The sequence below is a fragment of the Lipotes vexillifer genome, unplaced genomic scaffold (genome assembly GCF_000442215.2).
Source record: "Lipotes vexillifer unplaced genomic scaffold, Lipotes_vexillifer_v1.1 scaffold236, whole genome shotgun sequence".
NCBI classification, from domain to species: domain Eukaryota; kingdom Metazoa; phylum Chordata; class Mammalia; order Artiodactyla; family Lipotidae; genus Lipotes; species Lipotes vexillifer.
In genome coordinates, this window is record NW_006773295.1 from 778,251 (window position 1) to 796,506 (window position 18,256).

Consider the following 18,256-nt stretch of genomic DNA (forward strand, 5'->3'; position numbering starts at 1 on the left):
GGCCATGTTGTTAAGGAGTCTGGGCTGTTGATAGCAGTTGCCTGTGGGCAATAAAATGGGAGGAAAAAACCTACCTGCCTGGGGAGACCGTGCCCTCTGTTCAGAGCTGGTACCTGAGAGGCAGCTCCTGAAGGGAACACATTCCAGCAGACTGACAGGCCCGGCTGGCGCCGGGGGGCCTGCTGCCTGCACCCCTCCCTCTCGTGTCTTGCTCCTGTCCCTCTGGCCTGGAGTCTCCTGGGAGAGTGACTCTCTTTTCCTGTGGAGCTTTTGGGCTAAGATGCCCTTTTAGCTGCTGCAAAGAAGATCCTGGTTTATTTTATTCTATGTTTTAAAGAGTAAACAGAGGAAATAAGTAAAAGTAGTCCTGGAAGAAAGTAGGTCATCCTCTCCTCGTGTGTTAGCTCAGAGCTGTCTTGCAAGGGAAGTACTTTTCAGGGCCATGTTGGCCTTCCTGAGACCTCACAGTCTTGGGCCACATCCAGTTCTCAAATAGGGGCGGTGACTTGGGGGCGTTGGGGCTATGCGGAGACTGGAGATTCTTGACGTGGCAGTAGCTGGGGGAATCTTCAGCTTGTTTCTTCAGTTGAAGTGGGACTCACTTCCGGAATGGACTTAATAGGCTGTGTCTAATGTACAGATTGGGTGAGTCTTGCTTTAGTGTGTCTTGCCACCCTCGATAGGCTCCCAGGGTACTCTCTTTTTTTTCTCTGTAACGTCCCTTCCTCCTGGTGGCCGTTGTCACTCTAACATCAGTGAGGTTGGGGAATGGGGACAGTTCTCAGAATCATAGCACAGACTCGTCTGTGTGTGTGGACCCCTGATGCAGAGGGTGCTGCCGTGCCTGGCCTAGGGGCCCAATTGTCAGATCACCATGTTTCTCACATTCCGCGTCACAGGACATCTTAGGTACAAGAAGGGTCTGGTGGAGGTGGATTTACCCCTTGTTGCACAAAGGATCATGTAAAGTCACTGAACTTGTGAAAGTCTATTTTTTTCCCTGTTTATCTATTTTTCACAGAATAAGAAGCGTTAATGACCTGGTCTGTCCTTCTTCCCCTTTCCCCTTCACCTGAGGTCCTCATTCCAGTTTGTATTGTCTTTGTGTCCAAAGTAAACTAGGTGACTTATTTGTATAAAATGTTATTTTGCCACAAGAGACAGTAATAAAAGAAAGATTTTCACAGTATGCCTGTACCCTCTCTGGTCTCCTGACGGGCTCCTTGGGTCACGGGGCGGGCAGGTGTGGAGTGGGGGTGGGCTCTGAGTTTCTTTACGTGGCCTTTCTGTAAATATTGGTTTAATGAGTAGAGCTGGTTTCTAGGGTGATTAGGGCACAGTATTGAGCTTTAGGCTTAGTATTTTTTGCTTTACATTTTGATGGAGTGCTTTGAGAATTAAAAATGTATATACATGTTTTTAAAACATGTTCATTAAGGTGTGTTTTAACTATACCTCATTTAAGAGTAAATTCACCTCATTTAAGAGTACAGTTTGGGGCTTCCCTGGTGGCACAGTGGTTGAGAGTCCGCCTGCCGATGCAGGCGACGCGGGTTCGTGCCCCGGTCCGGGAAGGTCCCACATGCCGCGGAGCGGCTTAGGCCTGTGAGCCATGGCCACTGAGCCTGCGCGTCCGGAGCCTGTGCTCTGCAATGGGAGAGGCCACAACAGTGAGAGGCCCGCGTACTGCAAAAAAAAAAGAAACCAAAAAACAAAAAAAAACAAAAAAAAAGTACAGTTTGATGAGTTTGACAAATGGATACATGATCATAATCATGATACAGTGCATTTCCATCACCTCAGAAAGTTCCCTCAAGTGCCTGGTGTTTGCAGCCCGTTCCCTCCCTCTATCCAACCCCTTGCAACCATGTTCTGATTTGTGTCTCTTTTGGAAAACTTGTATACTTTTCATATAAAACTTACATCTATGTTTAAGCTCACAAACAATACAAGTTAAAAATAAGTCTGGTTTAGATGGTCTGTGGCACCTGAAGGTCTATTGGCCTCTGCCCACAAACATCACTCATTTCCCCCTTTCTCTTGCTTCTTGCTCTTTTCTTCCTGGTGCCCAGGTAGAGTGATGAAAGGTGAGGAAGCTTCGGAGCATTTGCCAACGACAGTAAAAGTACTGTGGATTTAGAGGCTTTCTTTTGAATGCATTTCTTTTTTTTTTTTAATTTATTAATGAAGCTGAGATCTTGGCTCCATTAATTTACTTATATTTTATTTAATTAATTTTTTCTTTTTGCGGTACGCGGGCCTGTCACTGTTGTGGCCTCTCCCGTTGCGGAGCACAGGCTCTGGACGCGCAGGCTCAGCGGCCATGGCTCACGGGCCCAGCCGCTCCGCAGCATGTGGGCACGAACCCCCGTCCCCTGCATCGGCAGGCGAACTCTCAACCACTGCACTACCAGGGAAGCCCCTGAATGCATTTCTTTTAAGTGCAAGGTAACATTTGAAAGACTTTGCCGCATCTTTTAATAGATCTGCAGGAAGCAGAGCAAGGTCTTAAAGGAAGACAGAACTTTTGGCATGTGGGTCAGTGCTGGGGACAGACGCCTGGCTGAGTTATGGGGGAAGAAAGGCAGCTGGAGAGACTGGGTTCCTGGGGGCATGTGGGAGGTGACTGGAGCCTGTGGAAGTCTGACTCACACCTGTGCCCATGCAAGACCCTTGGCAGGCAAGTGAAATCGCCGTGTTTTTTTGGGCAGGGTGAAGGCGTCCTGACGGACGCTAAGGAGCAGTGCCCCTTGCTCCCGGTGGAGGGGTGGGGTGGGGGGGCTCTGCCCCCCAGTTGGGAGTGAGACGGTGGGACCACAATGGAACAGGGAAGCAGCAGTGCCACCCCATCTGCACAACCTCCCAGCAACCCAACTCCCCATGTCTACATAATGAGCACCAGCGCAAGACAAGACCCTTGTCCCTCTTGGCGCTCAGACTTACAGGGGACTTGATAAGATTTCAGATGCTACGTGCCAGGAATAAATAAAACAACGGGATGGAGAGCGTGTGGGGGGAAACACTGGCCTCCTGCGGTCAGGGCAGGCCTCAGCGAGTTATGAAGGGAAGGAGAGTTCCAGATGAGGGAACGGTGACTGCAAAGATTTGGAGACAGGAACCAGCTACAAGTATTAAAGAAAAGCTGCCCTGTGAGGCTACAGCAAGAGCATGGTGGGCGTGGGGCCGGGGAGGGAGGCGGGGGAAGGCCAGATAGGGCTTTTTAGGCCACGGAATTGGATTTTAGGAGAGATAGCCGCCCCACCCCCGAAGAGCTTTAAGATCGGCCTGAAACCGATTTCGGTGACTTCCCCAAACACCGGACAGTTTGATTTATCTCCTGGGAGGGAGGCGGGGCTCAGGAGGACCCGAGGCAGGCCCCGCCCCCGGAGCGCGAGCGCGCCGGCCCCGCCCCGCCGGCCCCCTCTCCCCCGCCCCGCGCCGGCCCCGCCCCCCGCAGCCCGGAACCCGCGCTCGCGGCCCGAGGTCTCCTGGAAGAAACCCAGTGCCATTGCCGGTCTCCGTCCTCCATGGCCGCCACGCTGCTCGCCCGGGCCTGCGGCCCCGTCCGCGGAGGTGAGTGCGCTCCGACCCGGGGCGGGCCGGGCGGGCGTGGATCCCGGAGGCCGATTCTCGCCTGACACAGGCGGGCTGGCGGTGCCCCTCCGGCAACGCGCGGCCTTTGCCCCAGTTGGGCTTCTCCTTGCGCCTGCGTGGCCCCGGCACCTGCTCTGATCCCCACTCCCAGCCCAGTTTTCACCGCTGCACTCACATTCCCCTTCCTTCATTGCACCTTCAGCGGAGGTTCAGGGTGCGCCATTCCTCGGGAGCCAGCCCTGGGATTGAACCCAGATTGCTTATGTGACCTTGGGCCCCTGTCAGCCTCAGCTGGCTCTTGTGTAAAATGACCACAGTAATACTGTTGTTCTCATAGAGTTGTTATAAGGATTAAATCACAGGTGCCTGGCATTATACAGGTGCTCAGTGTTAGCGCTTGTGGCTGATTGCATGAAGTACCTTTCCCATCTTCTCATTTCTCCCCAGCTGTAGCAGCAGTGACACCTGTAGCCAGGGCTTCCTTTGCCTGGTCAAGACCCACTCACCCTGAATAATAATAAAGGGGACCCTCTTTGAGAGCTGTCTCTGCCAGGCCCCGTGCTAAGTGCTACAGTCAGTATCTCATCCTCCCAGCCCAGGAGCTGAGTACTGCTGTCCTCCACATTTAGAGAAACCTGTGAAGTTAGGATCCTCGCCTGAGGTCACAGAGCTGTGCTCTTACTATTATTGGTGTTATACTGGTGATTGAGTGGGATCGTTGTACAAAGTGTTTAGGAAGCATAGTAAGCATTCAGTGCTATTCCCAACAGCAGCGCTATCAACATTTTGGGCCTATAATTTTTTGTCATGGTATCTGTCCTATACAATGTTTAGCAGTATTCCTGGCCTCTACCCACTCCATACCACCCTTCGGTTGAGACAACCAAATATGTCTCCAGACATTGCCAGATGTTCCTTGGGGGACAAAATCATCCGTGGTGGAGAACCACCCAGTTAGTGGATCACTATTATTATTATTATTACTACTACGCAAGACCTCTTACATTCCCCTTCCACTGACTACTCTTCCTCTCATTGGCAGCTCTCCGGCCTCAGGACTGGCGTTGCTTACATACCATCTACCAGTCTGTGGAACTGCCTGAGACACACCAGATGCTTCGTCAGACGTGCCGGGACTTTGCTGAGAAGGAGCTCTTTCCCATCGCGGCCCAGTTGGACAAGGAACATCGCTTTCCGGCGGCTCAGGTGAGAGTTTAAGAGTACAGGTACCATCAGCTCCAGGATGATTGGCGACAGTGACATCCAGAGGCACAGAGACTGCAATCAAGGAACCCTAAGTGGGGGGTGGGGGTGGGGGTGTGGTCCTGGGACCCAGAAAATGCCCTGGAGGTTTCCTTCCCTTGTCCAGAATGAGGCCTATAGCCAGGATGTAACTTCTGGAATAACAGTAATAATGGTGGATGGTTGATATGCTTTACTACGTACTGGGCGTTGTGTTGATAGTAATAGTTAACACTTATAAGATGCTGACCATGTGCTCGGCATTGTCCTAAGTTCCGATGGGTTAGCTCATCTGTTTCTTTTCTGTTTTTTTGGCTGCACCACGCGGCATGCGGGATCTTAGCTCCCCGACCAGGGAGAGAACCTGCGTCCCCCTGCAGTGAAAGCTCGGATTCTTAACTGCTGGACCTCCAGAGAAGTCCCTAGCTTATCTGTTTCTTAAAACTGTCCTATGAGATGAAGGTGCCATTATTACATACCCTTTTGTATAGTTGATGAAACTCAGATTGATGAGAGGATTAAATAATGTGCCCAAGGTCATGGAGCTAATGAGTTACAGAGCTAAAATTTGAACCCAAGTCTGTCTTCTGCCAGCTGCTGAGATCCCAGTCAGTCCCCTCCTTCCCGTGCCGTTGTATCACTCCATCTGTAATGACAAGTTTGAGATGTTCCTGCTGTCTCCATCCCCTGGCTTGGCAAGATGTCTGGCACACAGTATACTTAATAGATATTTGTTGAGTACATAACTTGTGAAAGAGCCAATCTGTCTGGCCTCTTCTCCACGCCTGTTTTCCAGTCTGAGGAATTCAAGAGTTGTGATCACCATTCACATGCCTCATAGGCTCTGGGGCCACTTTTCCAGCTTAGTGAATGTTGTGTGTTCACAGTGTATTGGGCACTGTGCCTGGACTGTGGGAATACCCAAGGAGCTCAAAGTGGGGTAGGCAAGTGGCATTCTGAGCACCAAAATTAGTTGGGCAATGTTTAGGTGTTAAGCATTGAAATCATGTCATCTCATTTAGTCCTGAGGGCATCCCCAGCTGCACGTCTAATCTCCATTTGGCTTCCTGGAATGCTTGCAAGGATTGTGGGAGATCATATATGTCAAGTTCATGGTGCCTGGTACTTGAAAACCAGAAGCTATTAATACTATTATTATTTTTATTACAGTTGAGAAAATTGAGGCACAGAGAGGTGAAGTGATTTTCCAAGGCATACTGTCTATGGACCAGTAGACCTGGTGTGATTGGCTCCAAAACCCTGCTCCATCCACTAGCCACGTGCTTGTCCCAGAAGCCCACCTGGGAAGCCCTGTTCTAATCGGCAATATTATCGTCAATGGCCTAAACTACCCCTGTATCCTCCATACCGCCACGCTCTGGTGCTGCCCTCAGAGCAGTTGTCCAAGACATGGCTGTATATTGGGACTCTTATGGCCAAATGACAGACCACTTGATTTATTTTTCCTATATTCCCTCAAATTATAATACTTATTATATTACAGACATAGACTTGCTTTGTGCAAGAAAACTGGCAGTAGAAACAGGCTTTCTACCAGCCAACTCTTCACCAGTCCTCTGGTTTTGTAATCTCTTACTTGCTTTATAGGGCGGGGAAGTTTGCAAATTGATCCTGCCACTAAATAGTGGCAGAAATGGATGTGGAAGGAAGAGATCAAAAGCATCTGCCTCCTGCCTTCTGACACATTCTGGCCCCCGGAGGCTGCTCAGTCCAGACTTGCTGATGCATGACCTAGCTCAGAGTAGTGATAGCATTTATTTGGTTTGATCTTGGACAGGTGTTTTCATATCTGTAATCTGGTTAGGTTATCAGGAGTCCTGCTATTATTTCCTTTGTCTAGAGGATGTAGGAGCAGTTGTAGGAATTGCCTGAGGTCGTAGAGCTCAGAACTAGAGAAATAGATCTTCTGATCTTGCCCCTGCCCCACACAAACTGGACTCTGTCGTTTTGGTGGCTGATGGGATGCAGAGGTTGCTCAATGTTTCCCTTCGCTAAGGATTGAGGCCGGTTGGCTTTTTGCTTTTATCACTCTCTGTTACTGTGGGTAGTGCTCAGCTCCCCCCATTACAGAAGGGAATCCAGGGCTTAAACAGGCAGAAGGGTCAAAGCAGTAGACACAGGGATAATAGGGCAGGTTTTGCAAAATTAAAAATAATACCACTAGTGTTTTTTATTTTTATTTTTTTAAACATCTTTATTAGAGTATAATTGCTTTACAATGGTGTGTTAGTTTCTGCTTTACAACAAAGTGAATCAGCTATATATATACATATATCCCCATATCTCCTCCCTCTTGCGTCTCCCTCCCACCCTCCCTATCCCACCCCTCTAGGTGGTCACAAAGCACCAAGCTGATCTCCCTGTGCTGTGTGTCCACTAGTGTTTTAAAATGACACAGTAATAATAACAGGAGTAACTATCATTTGGGGGTTACTGTATTCCAGGTACTTATCCATTAAATCTTCAGCAAAACACCCTGAGGCAGTTACTTCATTGATCTCCAGTCTTCAGATGAGGAAACTGAAGCCAGGGGTTACATTTCTTGGTCAGCAGTCACACAGCTGGGATTGGAGGAGCCAGATGTAGACTCTGAGCCTCCCCACCCCACCGGCCTACAGGAGATGCTTAGTTAGTGATTTCTTTCTTTCTTTTTTTTTTTCTTCTTTTTAAAAATTTATTTATTTACTTTGGCTGCACCGGGTCTTAGTTGCGGAATGCGGGATCTCTTAGTTGCGGCATGCGTGTGGATCTAGTTCCCCAACCAGGGATCGACCTGGGCCCCCTGCATTGGGAGTGCGGAGTCTTACCCACTGGACCACCAGGGAAGTCCCTAGTTAGTGATTTCTAATATTTTTTTCCTGAAGAATTTTTTTCCCCCAAGAAAAGTGGGTTTACTGGGGAAGAGTCAAGGGGAGAAGAATTGAGAGGTGGGCAGGCCACGAAGGAGGTGGAAAGCTAGTGCCAGTTTCTGCTCACTTGGCTTGTTTTGTAATCTAAGCGGAACTTTACTCTTTCTGTGTCCAAACCTAATAACCCCTGCCCCCGAGGAAAAAAAAAAAAGAAACAGTTATGAGTTTATAATGCTTTTATGTTATAAAGGGAAATAGGAAATAGAATGGTGTTTCCAAACCAGCTTTGGACTCCGGAACCGGGAAATGTATATGTGCAATTTTTTTTTTTTGTGGCCGCACTGAGCATCTTGTGGGATCTTAGTTCCCTGATCAGGGATGGAACCTGGGCCCCTGCAGTGGAAGCGTGGAGTCCTAACCACTGGGCTGCCAGGGAAGTCCCTATATGTGCATATTTATATGTATGAAACTGAACCCAGTTTCTTTTCCTTCACTCAGTGAATGTTTATTGAATAACTTTAAAAAAAATTAATTTATTTTATTTATTTATTTTTGGCTGCGTTGGGTTTTTGTTGCTGCGTGCGGGCCTTTCTCTGGTTGCGGTGAGCAGGGGCCACTCTTCATTTGCTGTGCTCAGGCTCCTCATTGCGGTGGCTTCTTGTGGAGCACGGGCTCTAGGCTTGTGGGCTTCAGTAGTTGTGGCACGTGGGCTTCAGTAGTTGCGGCACATGGGCTCAGTAGTTGTGGCTCGCAGGCTCTAGAGCGCAGGCTCAGTAGTTGTGGCACACGGGTTTCAGTAGTTGTGGCACGTGGGCTCAGTAGTTGTGGCTCACAGGCTCTAGAGCGCAGGCTCAGTAGTTGTGGCACACGGGTTTCAGTAGTTGTGGCACGTGGGCTCAGTAGTTGTGGCTCACAGGCTCTAGAGCGCAGGCTCAGTAGTTGTGGCACACGGGTTTCAGTAGTTGTGGCACGTGGGCTCAGTAGTTGTGGCTCACAGGCTCTAGAGCGCAGGCTCAGTAGTTGTGGTGCACGGGCTTAGTTGCTCCATGGCATGTGGGATCTTCCCGGACCAGGGCTCGAACCTGAGTCCCCTGCATCAGTAGGTGGATTCTTAACCACTGTGCCGCCAGGGAAGTCCCTTATTGAGTATCTTTAATATATCAGGTGCAAAACCTGCTTTTCATCCTCTTGCCCTAACTCAGATGATAGTTAACCGCATAGGAACCTCTCAAATCATACTCCCATTTTTCTTCTTCATGTGCACAGACTTCTGTGAATTCCACCCTGGAAGTGTCCCCTGAATGGCACCGCCTCTCACCTCTCCCGGCAAGAATTCATCTCTCTGTGTTTCAGGAGCGTTCGTTCATAATCCCTATTTCTCTGGGTGTGCTTGTCACGTGATGGTGTGTATCCTGTGTCGCAGTTATTTCCCACAGTTGCCTCCCTGAAGGCCGGGATTGGTCTTGTTCACGCCCTTACCTCCTCGCCCTCCATAAGTGCTTGGCATTCAGCAGGTGTTTGCTGAACTTTATGGACTTGAATTTTATGGTTAAGTCATCCTGAGTGTCCTTATTGTCCCAGCACTTAGCACACACTGACCCAGCGTGGGAACTGGGGAGGTGGCTCCCGTGGCCCCTTCCCCTTGAATAAAGCAACAAATTTTCAACAAGTTAGGGAATTTGATTCTCTAAAAGGAGTCTGGGGCTTCCCTGGTGGGAAGTCCCGGACTCCCTGGGACTTTGTCCCAGGACAAATTTGATTTTTTAAATATGTGAGCTTTAGAAGTGACTTAAAAGCACTATTTTTGTATGAAGTGTCCTCTCAATGTGTCCCAAATATGAAGGCAGCAGGTGCTGAAGGCTCACTCTGCTAGGAAAGGGGTCCTTCTCTTTCTCACATTTTCTCTTGGGAGTTTGGAGACCACCAGGCTTGGCCCAGTCAGGGATGCAGGTCTGGACTCCCGGTTCACAGACACAAGGGACCGAGAGTAACCACCATGGGTAGCAGTTCTGAGGGGTTCCCCTTGAGGTCGCTCTGAAGGTCAGGCTGCTAGGGAAAAATATTAGCCTGGCGGCCTGGCAGCTGTTAGCCAGTTACCATCAACATGCTTAGATCAGGAATGGTTTATACAACTGAACATGCGGTCTTTTTGTGTGTGTGTGCTGCTGCTTTTTGTTTCTGATTTCTTTTTTTTTAATATAAGTTTTTTAATATAAGTCTTTATTTATTCATTTTTGGCTGCATTGGGTCTTCGTTGCTGCATGCGGGCTTTCTCTAGTTGCGGCGAATGGGGGCTACTCTTCGTTGCGGTGCGCGGGCTTCTCATTGCGGTGGCTTCTCTTGTTGCGGAGCACAGGCTCTAGGCATGTGGGCTCAGTAGTTGTGGTTCACGGGCTTAGTTGCTCCATGGCATGTGGGATCTTCTTCTTGGACCAAGGCTCGAACCCGTGTCCCCTGCGCTGGCAGGCGGATTCTTAACCACTGCGCCACCAGGGAAGTCCCTGATTTCTTCTTCTTTTTGATTGTACTGTCTCTCCTCTCTACTGCCATTGTCTCCAATTTTTTTTTTTTTTTTTTGTGGCCACGCCGTGCGGCATGTGAGATTTTAGTTCCCCAACCAGGAATCCAACCTGTGGCCCCTGCAGTGGAAGCATGGAGTCTTAAGCACTGGACCGCCAGGGAAGTCCATGTCTCCAATTTTTTTCTAGAATGTTCCTGCAGCTGGCCATGGCATATTGCCAGAAATCTCGAGATCCACTTCAGAATGAGAAAGGTTGGGGGAAATAGCATGCTAGTGAAGTCGCTTGGGTGCAGTCATTGTGAACTCCTACAGCTTTTTATTCAGACAGAGAGAACTGTCAGGAGAGCCAGAGGACAGCGGTGTGGTATAGAGACGAGTGCCGGGAGTTCTGGCTTCCCCATCCAGGTGTCCCGGGACTGGCACCATCTGCACGTGAGCCCCCTTCCATAACAGGAAAATGGGGTAATCCTTGTCCTGCCTACACTCTGTCTGGGAATTTTGGTTCCCGTTCTGTTTCTTGGGGTGAAATGGCGTCATGGTGTGATCGGCTGATCTGTCGTTTATCCCAGGGTTGTGTACTGGAGATAGAGGCTGAAGAGGGGGTGGGTCTTAGTGTCCAGGGAAGCTGGGTGGCGCGTGTAGGGTGAGAATTGGGGCTTTTTTTTTTAGCTCAGTCTCTTTTGCTGTTTGGCCAGAGAAAGCACTTCAGTGGGGTTCCTGTCCAGGCCTAAGCATGAATCTTGGGGACCCTGCGTATTTCTGGCACCTGGTAGAATATGACCCTGGCTCCTGACCCAGCACAGGCATTCCCCATAAAACACTTATTCCACCCTGGAATAGGTTTGTTGCAGGCCCTAAGTGTGGGTTCAGAAGGGGCTCTGGGACTTCCCTGGCTGTCCAGTGGTTAAGACTGCGCTTCCAGTGCAGGGGCATGGGTTCGATCCCTGGTCAGGGGACGAAGATCCCACATTCTGTGCAGTGCAGCCAAAATCCAAAGAAAATTAAAAAAAAAGGGGGGGGGCTCTGTTCTGAGGCCACGCTCGTGCTGGCACAGGGCTTAGTGAGTCGCTGGGTCGTGTTCAGAGACAACCCTGCCTAAACCACTGTCTACTTTCCACTCCCACCCCCTCCTTGATTCCCACCAGCTGCAATGATACAGCTTTTCTGAGCAGCATCACCCCCGCTGGCCCCAGGTGCGCGGTGACCACAGAATTTTTTTTAAGCGATTCTCGAAATGACACATCCCTGGGAGCTCTGAGTGCCATTTATCACTGTGTACTAGCTTCCCGTTGCTGTTGCAACAAATTACCAGAGACTCAGTGGCTTAGAATAGTACACATTTAGTATCTGACAGTTCCTGGAGGGCAGAAATCCAAAGTGGGTCTCTCTGGGCTTAAAATCAAGGTGTGGGCAGGCCTGCGTCCCTTCCAGTGGCTCTAGGGGAGAATCACCTCCTTGCCTTTCCCAGCGTCTAGTGGCCGGCTGCATTCCTTGGCTCATGACCCCCACCCCTCCAACCAGCATCGCAGTCACTCCAGCCTCTGCTTTCATTGTCCCATCTCCTTCTCTGCCCCTCCTGTCTCCGTCTTTCCCTTACAAGGACACTGCGATGACATTAGCTCCCCTGGATCATCCAGGGCAGCCCCCCACCTCACGATCCTTCTCTTAATCTCACCTGCAGAGTCCCTTCTGCCACGTGAGGAAACATATTCACAGGTCCCGGGGGTTAGGACGTGCTCGTCTTTGGGGGGCTGTCATTCTGCCTCCCACGCACTAGCCGTCTCCTCCCCTGTGTTACATGGGAGACCCTGAGCACGGTCAGGCCCACCCCAAGCTTAGAGTCTTAACAAGAGTTTCCCATGGGAACAACTCAAGGCAGAATCAAACAAGCAGTTTCGTAGAGGGACACAAATCATTATGGAAGTTCAGCAGATTCACCAGTGCCCCTCCTCCCAGACATCACTGTCAAGACAAGAACTTATCAGTCACTTAATGATAATAAATGCCATTCACTTGCTCATCATTGCTAATTCTTAGAGAACTGCCCATCAAAACTACAACGAGGTACCACATCACACCGGTCAGAATGGCCATCATTGAGAAGTCTACGAATAATAAGTGCTGGAGAGCGTATGGAGAAAAGGGAACCCTCCTACACTGTTGGTGGGAATGTAAATTGGTGAAGTCGCTGTGGAGAACAGTATGGAGGTTCCTTAAAAAAACTAAAAATAGAGCTACCATGTGATCCAACAATCCCACTCCTGGGCATATACCCAGACAAAACTATAATTTGAAAAGATACATGCACCCCAGTGTTCATAGCAGCACTATTTACAATAGCCAAGACATGGAAACAACCTAAATGTCCATCGACCGATGAATAGATAAAGAAGATGTGGTACATATATGCGATGGAATCCCACTCAGCCATTAAAAAGAATGAAATAATGCTGTTTGCAGCAACATGGATGGACCTAGAGATTATCATACTTAGGGAAGTAAGTCAGACAAAGACAAATATCATAGGACATCACTTATATGTGGAATCTAAAATACAACACACATGAAGCTATCTACAAAACAGAAATAGACTCACAGACGTAGAGAACAGACTTGTGGTTGCCAAGGGGAGGGAAGGATTGGGAGTTTGGAATTAGTATATCCAAACGATTATATATAGGATGGATAAACAATAAGGTCCTATTGTATAGCACAGGGAACTATATTCAACATCCTGTGATAAACCATAATGGAAAAGAATGTGAAAAAGACTATATAGGTATATAATGGAGTCACTTTGCTGTACAGCAGAAATTAACACAACACTGTAAATCAGCTAGACTTCAATAAAATTTTTTAAACAGTGCCATCCACCGATCACTCACCTCGTGCCAGGTACTGGGCTCAGCATTTTATATCTATATTGTCTCGGTTAGTCCTTAAAACAGTTATATGAAGTAAGTACTGTTTGGGGAAGGGGGGAATCAAACTTTTATAATCACAGAAGTAATATTAATTATAGACAAATGAGAAAATATGGCAGACATTCTTACTGATTTGCTTCATTGAAGTCAGCATAGTCTAAGAACACGGTTACAGGAATCAAATGATATAAAATGATTTTCTTTTTATGAATTTATTTATTTATATTTTATTTTTGGCTGTGTTGTGTCCTCATTGCTGCATGCAGGCTTTCTCTAGTTGTGGTGAGCGGGGGCTACTTTTCATTGCAGTGCACGGGCTTCTCATTGTGGTGGCTTCTCTTGTTGTGAAGCACAGGCTCTAGGCGTGTGAGCTTCAGTAGTTGCAGCACGTGGGCTCAGTAGTTGTGGCTCGCGGGCTCCAGAGCACAGGCTCAGTAGTTGTGGTGCACGGGCTTAGTTGCTCCGCAGCATGTGGGATCTTCCTGGACTAGGGATTGAACCCGTGTCCCCTGCATTGGCAGGCAGATTCTTAACCACTGCGCCACCAGGGAAGTCCTAAAATGATTTTCTAATGAAAAGCAACGGTCCCTCTTCTACCCCAGCCTGCTCCGTAGAGGCCATTGGTTTTAGTTGTTTCTTCTCAAAGCTACGCAGGTTCTGTTGTGGTCCCTGTTTCCCAGGTGGGGAGCAGGCTGACAGAGGGTAAGGAATCTGTCCTAGGAACCTGCTGAAGGGTCTGAGCTGGTTGAGGGCCTGGAGTCACTGCTGGGTTTCAGTCCCAGCCCCACCACTTACAAGCTCCGCCCCGAACTGGTTGCTTCACCTCCCTGAGCTCCAGTTTCCTCACCTGTGACATGAGGTTGACTCGGCATTGTCCTCACAGAGCCTCGGCGAGACTCAAATGGAAGAGCACACATAAAGCATTTTCCAGCGTTGGGCACTGATGATTAACCAAACCCACCACTGGTATCCCAAGTCCAACATTCCAGGCTTCTTCCCCTTTATTCATTCTTTCACTGGCATTGGAATATAGCAGTGGACAAAACTGCACTGTCTCTGCCCTCGTGGTCACAGAGAAAGACCTTAATCGGAACAAGCACGTGAATAGGTGTGAAATTACAGCTGCACAAGCACCACTAAGGAGAGGCACAGATGCTGCAGGAGCGTGTGATTAAAGGATTTGACTCAGTGAGGTCAGAGATGGCCATGCAGCAGAAATGATGTTTGAGCTGAGCCCCAAGGACGGGAGGAGATAATAACTAGTTGATAAAGGGTATCACTGACAGGAAACAGCATGTGCAAAGGCCCTGTGGTGGGGAGGGGAAGTGTGGTACATGTAAGGGACTGAAAGAAGGTCTGTGTGGCACTGTGCTGCCCTGCTCTGCTCCCTACCTCAGAGGCCCCCAAAGCCTTCTTGTGCTTTCTGCCTGATCACTCGTTGTGTCTGTAGACACAGGGTAGAATTGGGGTGGAAATTGGGGACAGGACGGCTTCAATGAATGGTGCTGTCTTGCAGACTCAGCCTTGGGGGTCCTGGGATAGGTGGATGTGGCCACCTGACCTGGGTTTCTGCAGGCGCTGGCTCAGGGGCAGGAGGGCTGGGGGTGGAGAGGGTGGGCACCGTCCCCCGGCAGCTGCCCTTGCCATGACATCCTTCCCTGGGGCCAGGTGAAGAAGATGGGTGAGCTGGGGCTCATGGCCGTGGATGTGCCCGAGGAGTTTGGCGGTGCCGGCCTCGATTACCTGGCCTACGCCATTGCTGTGGAGGAGATCAGCCGGGGCTGCGCCTCCACTGGGGTCATCGTGAGCGTCAACAACGTGAGTCTCGCACCTGGGCCCTGGATACACCGGTGGAGGGGAAGCTCCTGTGGGTGGGGGGCAGGCCCTCCGCCACGCAGCCCCACACCCGGGGCACAGCCCGGCCTTGGCTCCCTGCCCCTGACCACCTCTGGACCTGGTCCCTTGCGTGGGCCTCTGCAGAGAGGAGGCCTCGGGGTGGGTACGCGGGCAGGCAGGTGTTCTGGGCTAGAAGGCCTCCGACCGCTCTGCACTGTCCCCCCAGTCCCTCTACTTGGGGCCTATCCTGAAGTTTGGCTCCAAGGAGCAGAAGCAGCAGTGGGTCACTCCTTTCACCAGTGGCGACAGAATTGGCTGCTTTGCCCTCAGTGAACCAGGTATCTCCGTGGGACAGTGGTCTACCCCTGTCCCCTCCCCTCAGAATCGGGGTGACAGATTCAGGCTGGGGCCGGTGCCGAGCTGGGTCAGCTGCTCGTTGCCTCCCGGGGCCGGAGGGCAGGAGTGAGGGCCTGGGGTGGAGCTCTGGCTGCTGGGATCGCCACAGAGCCCGGGCTCGCCTCGGCTGAGCTGGGAGGGAGGGACTTGGGCCCTGGGGTCCCTTTGGCTTGAAGACACCCAGCTGTCACCATCCCCCCCATCCCCCCACCCCAAGAGCTGTGGGAGCCGGTGCGGCCCTCAAGCCTCCTCTCAGGAGCCAGACCCTGATCCCTTGGACCCGGGTCTGGCTCACCAGCCAGGGGTGAGGCTGGGTTCCGGGTGAGTTTGTGGCGGTGCCCTCGGAGGGTGGAGGCAGCGGTGGACTTTGAGTCTGTGTGTGGGGCAGGGAACGGCAGCGACGCGGGGGCCGCCGCCACCACTGCCTGGGCAGACGGTGACTCGTGGGTCCTGAGTGGCACCAAAGCCTGGATCACCAACTCCTGGGAGGCCTCGGCCGCCGTGGTCTTCGCCAGCACGGACAGATCCTTGCAGAACAAGGTGGGGACCCCGAAGGGAGGGTCAGTGAGACGTTCAGAGTTTCTAGATCCAAACCTCCTAGGTCCGATGGAGCTGTTCTTGCTCTGGGGCACGTGCCGCTGTCCCTGTCCCTGTCCCTCCCCGGGCGGCGCCTTCCCCAGAGGAGCCGGCAGAGGGCGTCACCGCGAGGTTCTGAGGGAGTCGGAGGGAAGGGACAGGAGCTGGTGCCTGTGGTGGTTTGTGTGAGGGGCGTGGCCTCGAGCAGGTGAAAAAGTCACTGGGTGCGTCTGGCCTCCAGGGCATCAGTGCCTTCCTGGTTCCCATGCCAACGCCTGGGCTCACGCTAGGGAAGAAGGAAGACAAGCTGGGCATCCGGGCCTCATCCACTGCCAACCTCATCTTCGAGGACTGTCGCATCCCCAAGGACAACCTGCTGGGGGAACCGGGGATGGGCTTCAAGATTGCCATGGTGAGCCCAGCCGCGGGGGTGGGGGCCCTGGGGCCCGGCTGGCTAGCCACTGACAGGGCGGTCCTCACAGCAAACCCTGGACATGGGCCGAGTCGGCATCGCCTCCCAGGCCCTGGGCATCGCCCAGGCTGCCCTCGACTGTGCTGTGAACTACGCCGAGAACCGCACGGCCTTCGGGGCGCCCCTCACCAAGCTGCAGGTCATCCAGGTAATGAGGCACGGTGCGGCGGCGGAGGGAGAGAGTTTTGGCCTTTCTGCTCTACCTCCCAGGTGGCTTTCACCTGCTCCCGTGTCCTCTGCCCTCCTCCCTCCTGTCTTGCAGGGAGAGGGGAGGGAGGGCAAACACCGACTGCCAGGGTGGGACTGGGTTGTTGCAGTTCAAGTTGGCGGACATGGCCCTGGCCCTGGAGAGTGCCCGGCTGCTGACCTGGCGCGCTGCGGTGCTGAAGGATAACAAGAGGCCTTTCATCAAGGTGCCCGTGGGGCTGGGGTCTCCCTGGGCATGGCCCAGAGCTTTGGTGGTGGAGGGACTGAGGGAAACATCTGGGCGGGGTCCCGGTTCCTTGGGCCCGTGGGTTTATTGCTACAAGGGGTGGCTCCCCCAGGCCCACCCTGCTGAGGGCCTTGTGCTGGGCGCTCCGCCCAAGGTCGAGTTTCTGACGCCACCATCCCCCATGGTTAGGAGGCTGCAATGGCCAAGCTGGCTGCATCGGAGGCCGCAACTGCCATCACCCACCAGGTGAGTGCCCCCGGTGCCTGGGCGAGGGAGGTCCCAAGGGTTGAGTAGCAGCGAGTGTGCCGGCTGCCCCTTCCCCGGCTGATCCTGTCCTGTTTTTCCCCTCGAGTGGGGGTCTTCTCCTCCTGAGCCTCTGCTGTCCGCCTTAGGCCATGCAGATCCTGGGTGGCATGGGCTACGTGACAGAGATGCCAGCCGAGCGGCACTACCGTGATGCTCGCATCACTGAGATTTATGAAGGCACCAGTGAGATCCAGAGGCTGGTGATCGCCGGGCACCTGCTCAGGAGCTACCGGAGCTGAACCCTCGGTAGGGCCGACAGTGCCTGCCGGGATCCGGGCTGGCCTGAGGACCAGGGGAAAGTGGGCAGGAGCCACGTGGCCTTCCCCCTGACTCCCTGTCAAGGCCTGTGGGGCAGAACGGGGGTGGGGGGTGGCCTTCCCCCTGACTCCCCGTCAAGGCCTGTGGGGCAGGGCGGCGGGGGCCACGCCTCTTCTTGCCAGGGTCCCCAGACCCAGTCTTCTGGGTGGACCTGCCGCCCTCAGCTCTATCCGCCCCAGACTGAGCTGCCTGGTAGAAAGGAAGAGCCTGGCTGTGGTCTGAGTATGCCCGTCCTCAGCTCAGGTTCTTGGCTTTGTTCCCTCTCCACCACCGACTGTGCCTTATTCTCTTCATCTGGAGGCTGGGCCGTGGGAAGGGAGAAATTACCACTTGGGGACTCCCCAGTTCTCTTCTGTGGGCCGTGGCGCTTAGCAAGAGACCCAGCGTCTACTCTTTCCTCTGAGGTCAGGAGTCTCGAGGAGTGGGGTGCGGTGGGGGCCAGAATGACCAGGCCTCGAAGCAGGTGTTCTCTCAGGCCCTGTAGCCTCGGGGCTGGGTCATTGTGGAAGCTGCCCTTCGTCCCATTAACCTGTTCTTTGTAAAGTATAAATGAGTGCATGTGGGTGGTCTGATTCGTGCTGTGGGATGATCACCTGTGGGAACTAAGTAATAAAGCATACCTGTCCCCTGACCCTCATGTCCTTGCTTGGGTGCTGCTGGGGAGGGAAAGATGGTCCTTTAATCTGCTCTCCTGCAAACCCCCGACTCTGTGTGAGTGAGTGAGTGAGAGAGAGAGAGAGAGAGAGAGAGAGAGAGAGAGAGAGAGAG

General features: G+C 52.0%; 1 protein-coding gene across 1 annotated transcript; it reads left to right on the forward strand.

Annotated features, from left to right (window-relative positions):
• The first annotated feature begins 3,479 nt into the window (after window positions 1-3,479).
• Window positions 3,480-17,510, forward strand: ACADS (acyl-CoA dehydrogenase short chain). Its single transcript, XM_007448200.1, has 10 exons — window positions 3,480-3,573; window positions 4,637-4,800; window positions 14,820-14,969; window positions 15,214-15,325; window positions 15,772-15,923; window positions 16,201-16,371; window positions 16,442-16,579; window positions 16,749-16,844; window positions 17,054-17,110; window positions 17,257-17,510. Exons 1-10 carry the CDS (start codon window positions 3,528-3,530, stop codon window positions 17,407-17,409), a joined length of 1,239 nt encoding a protein of 412 aa, XP_007448262.1. The 5' UTR covers window positions 3,480-3,527; the 3' UTR covers window positions 17,410-17,510.
• The last annotated feature ends 746 nt before the right edge of the window (window positions 17,511-18,256 follow it).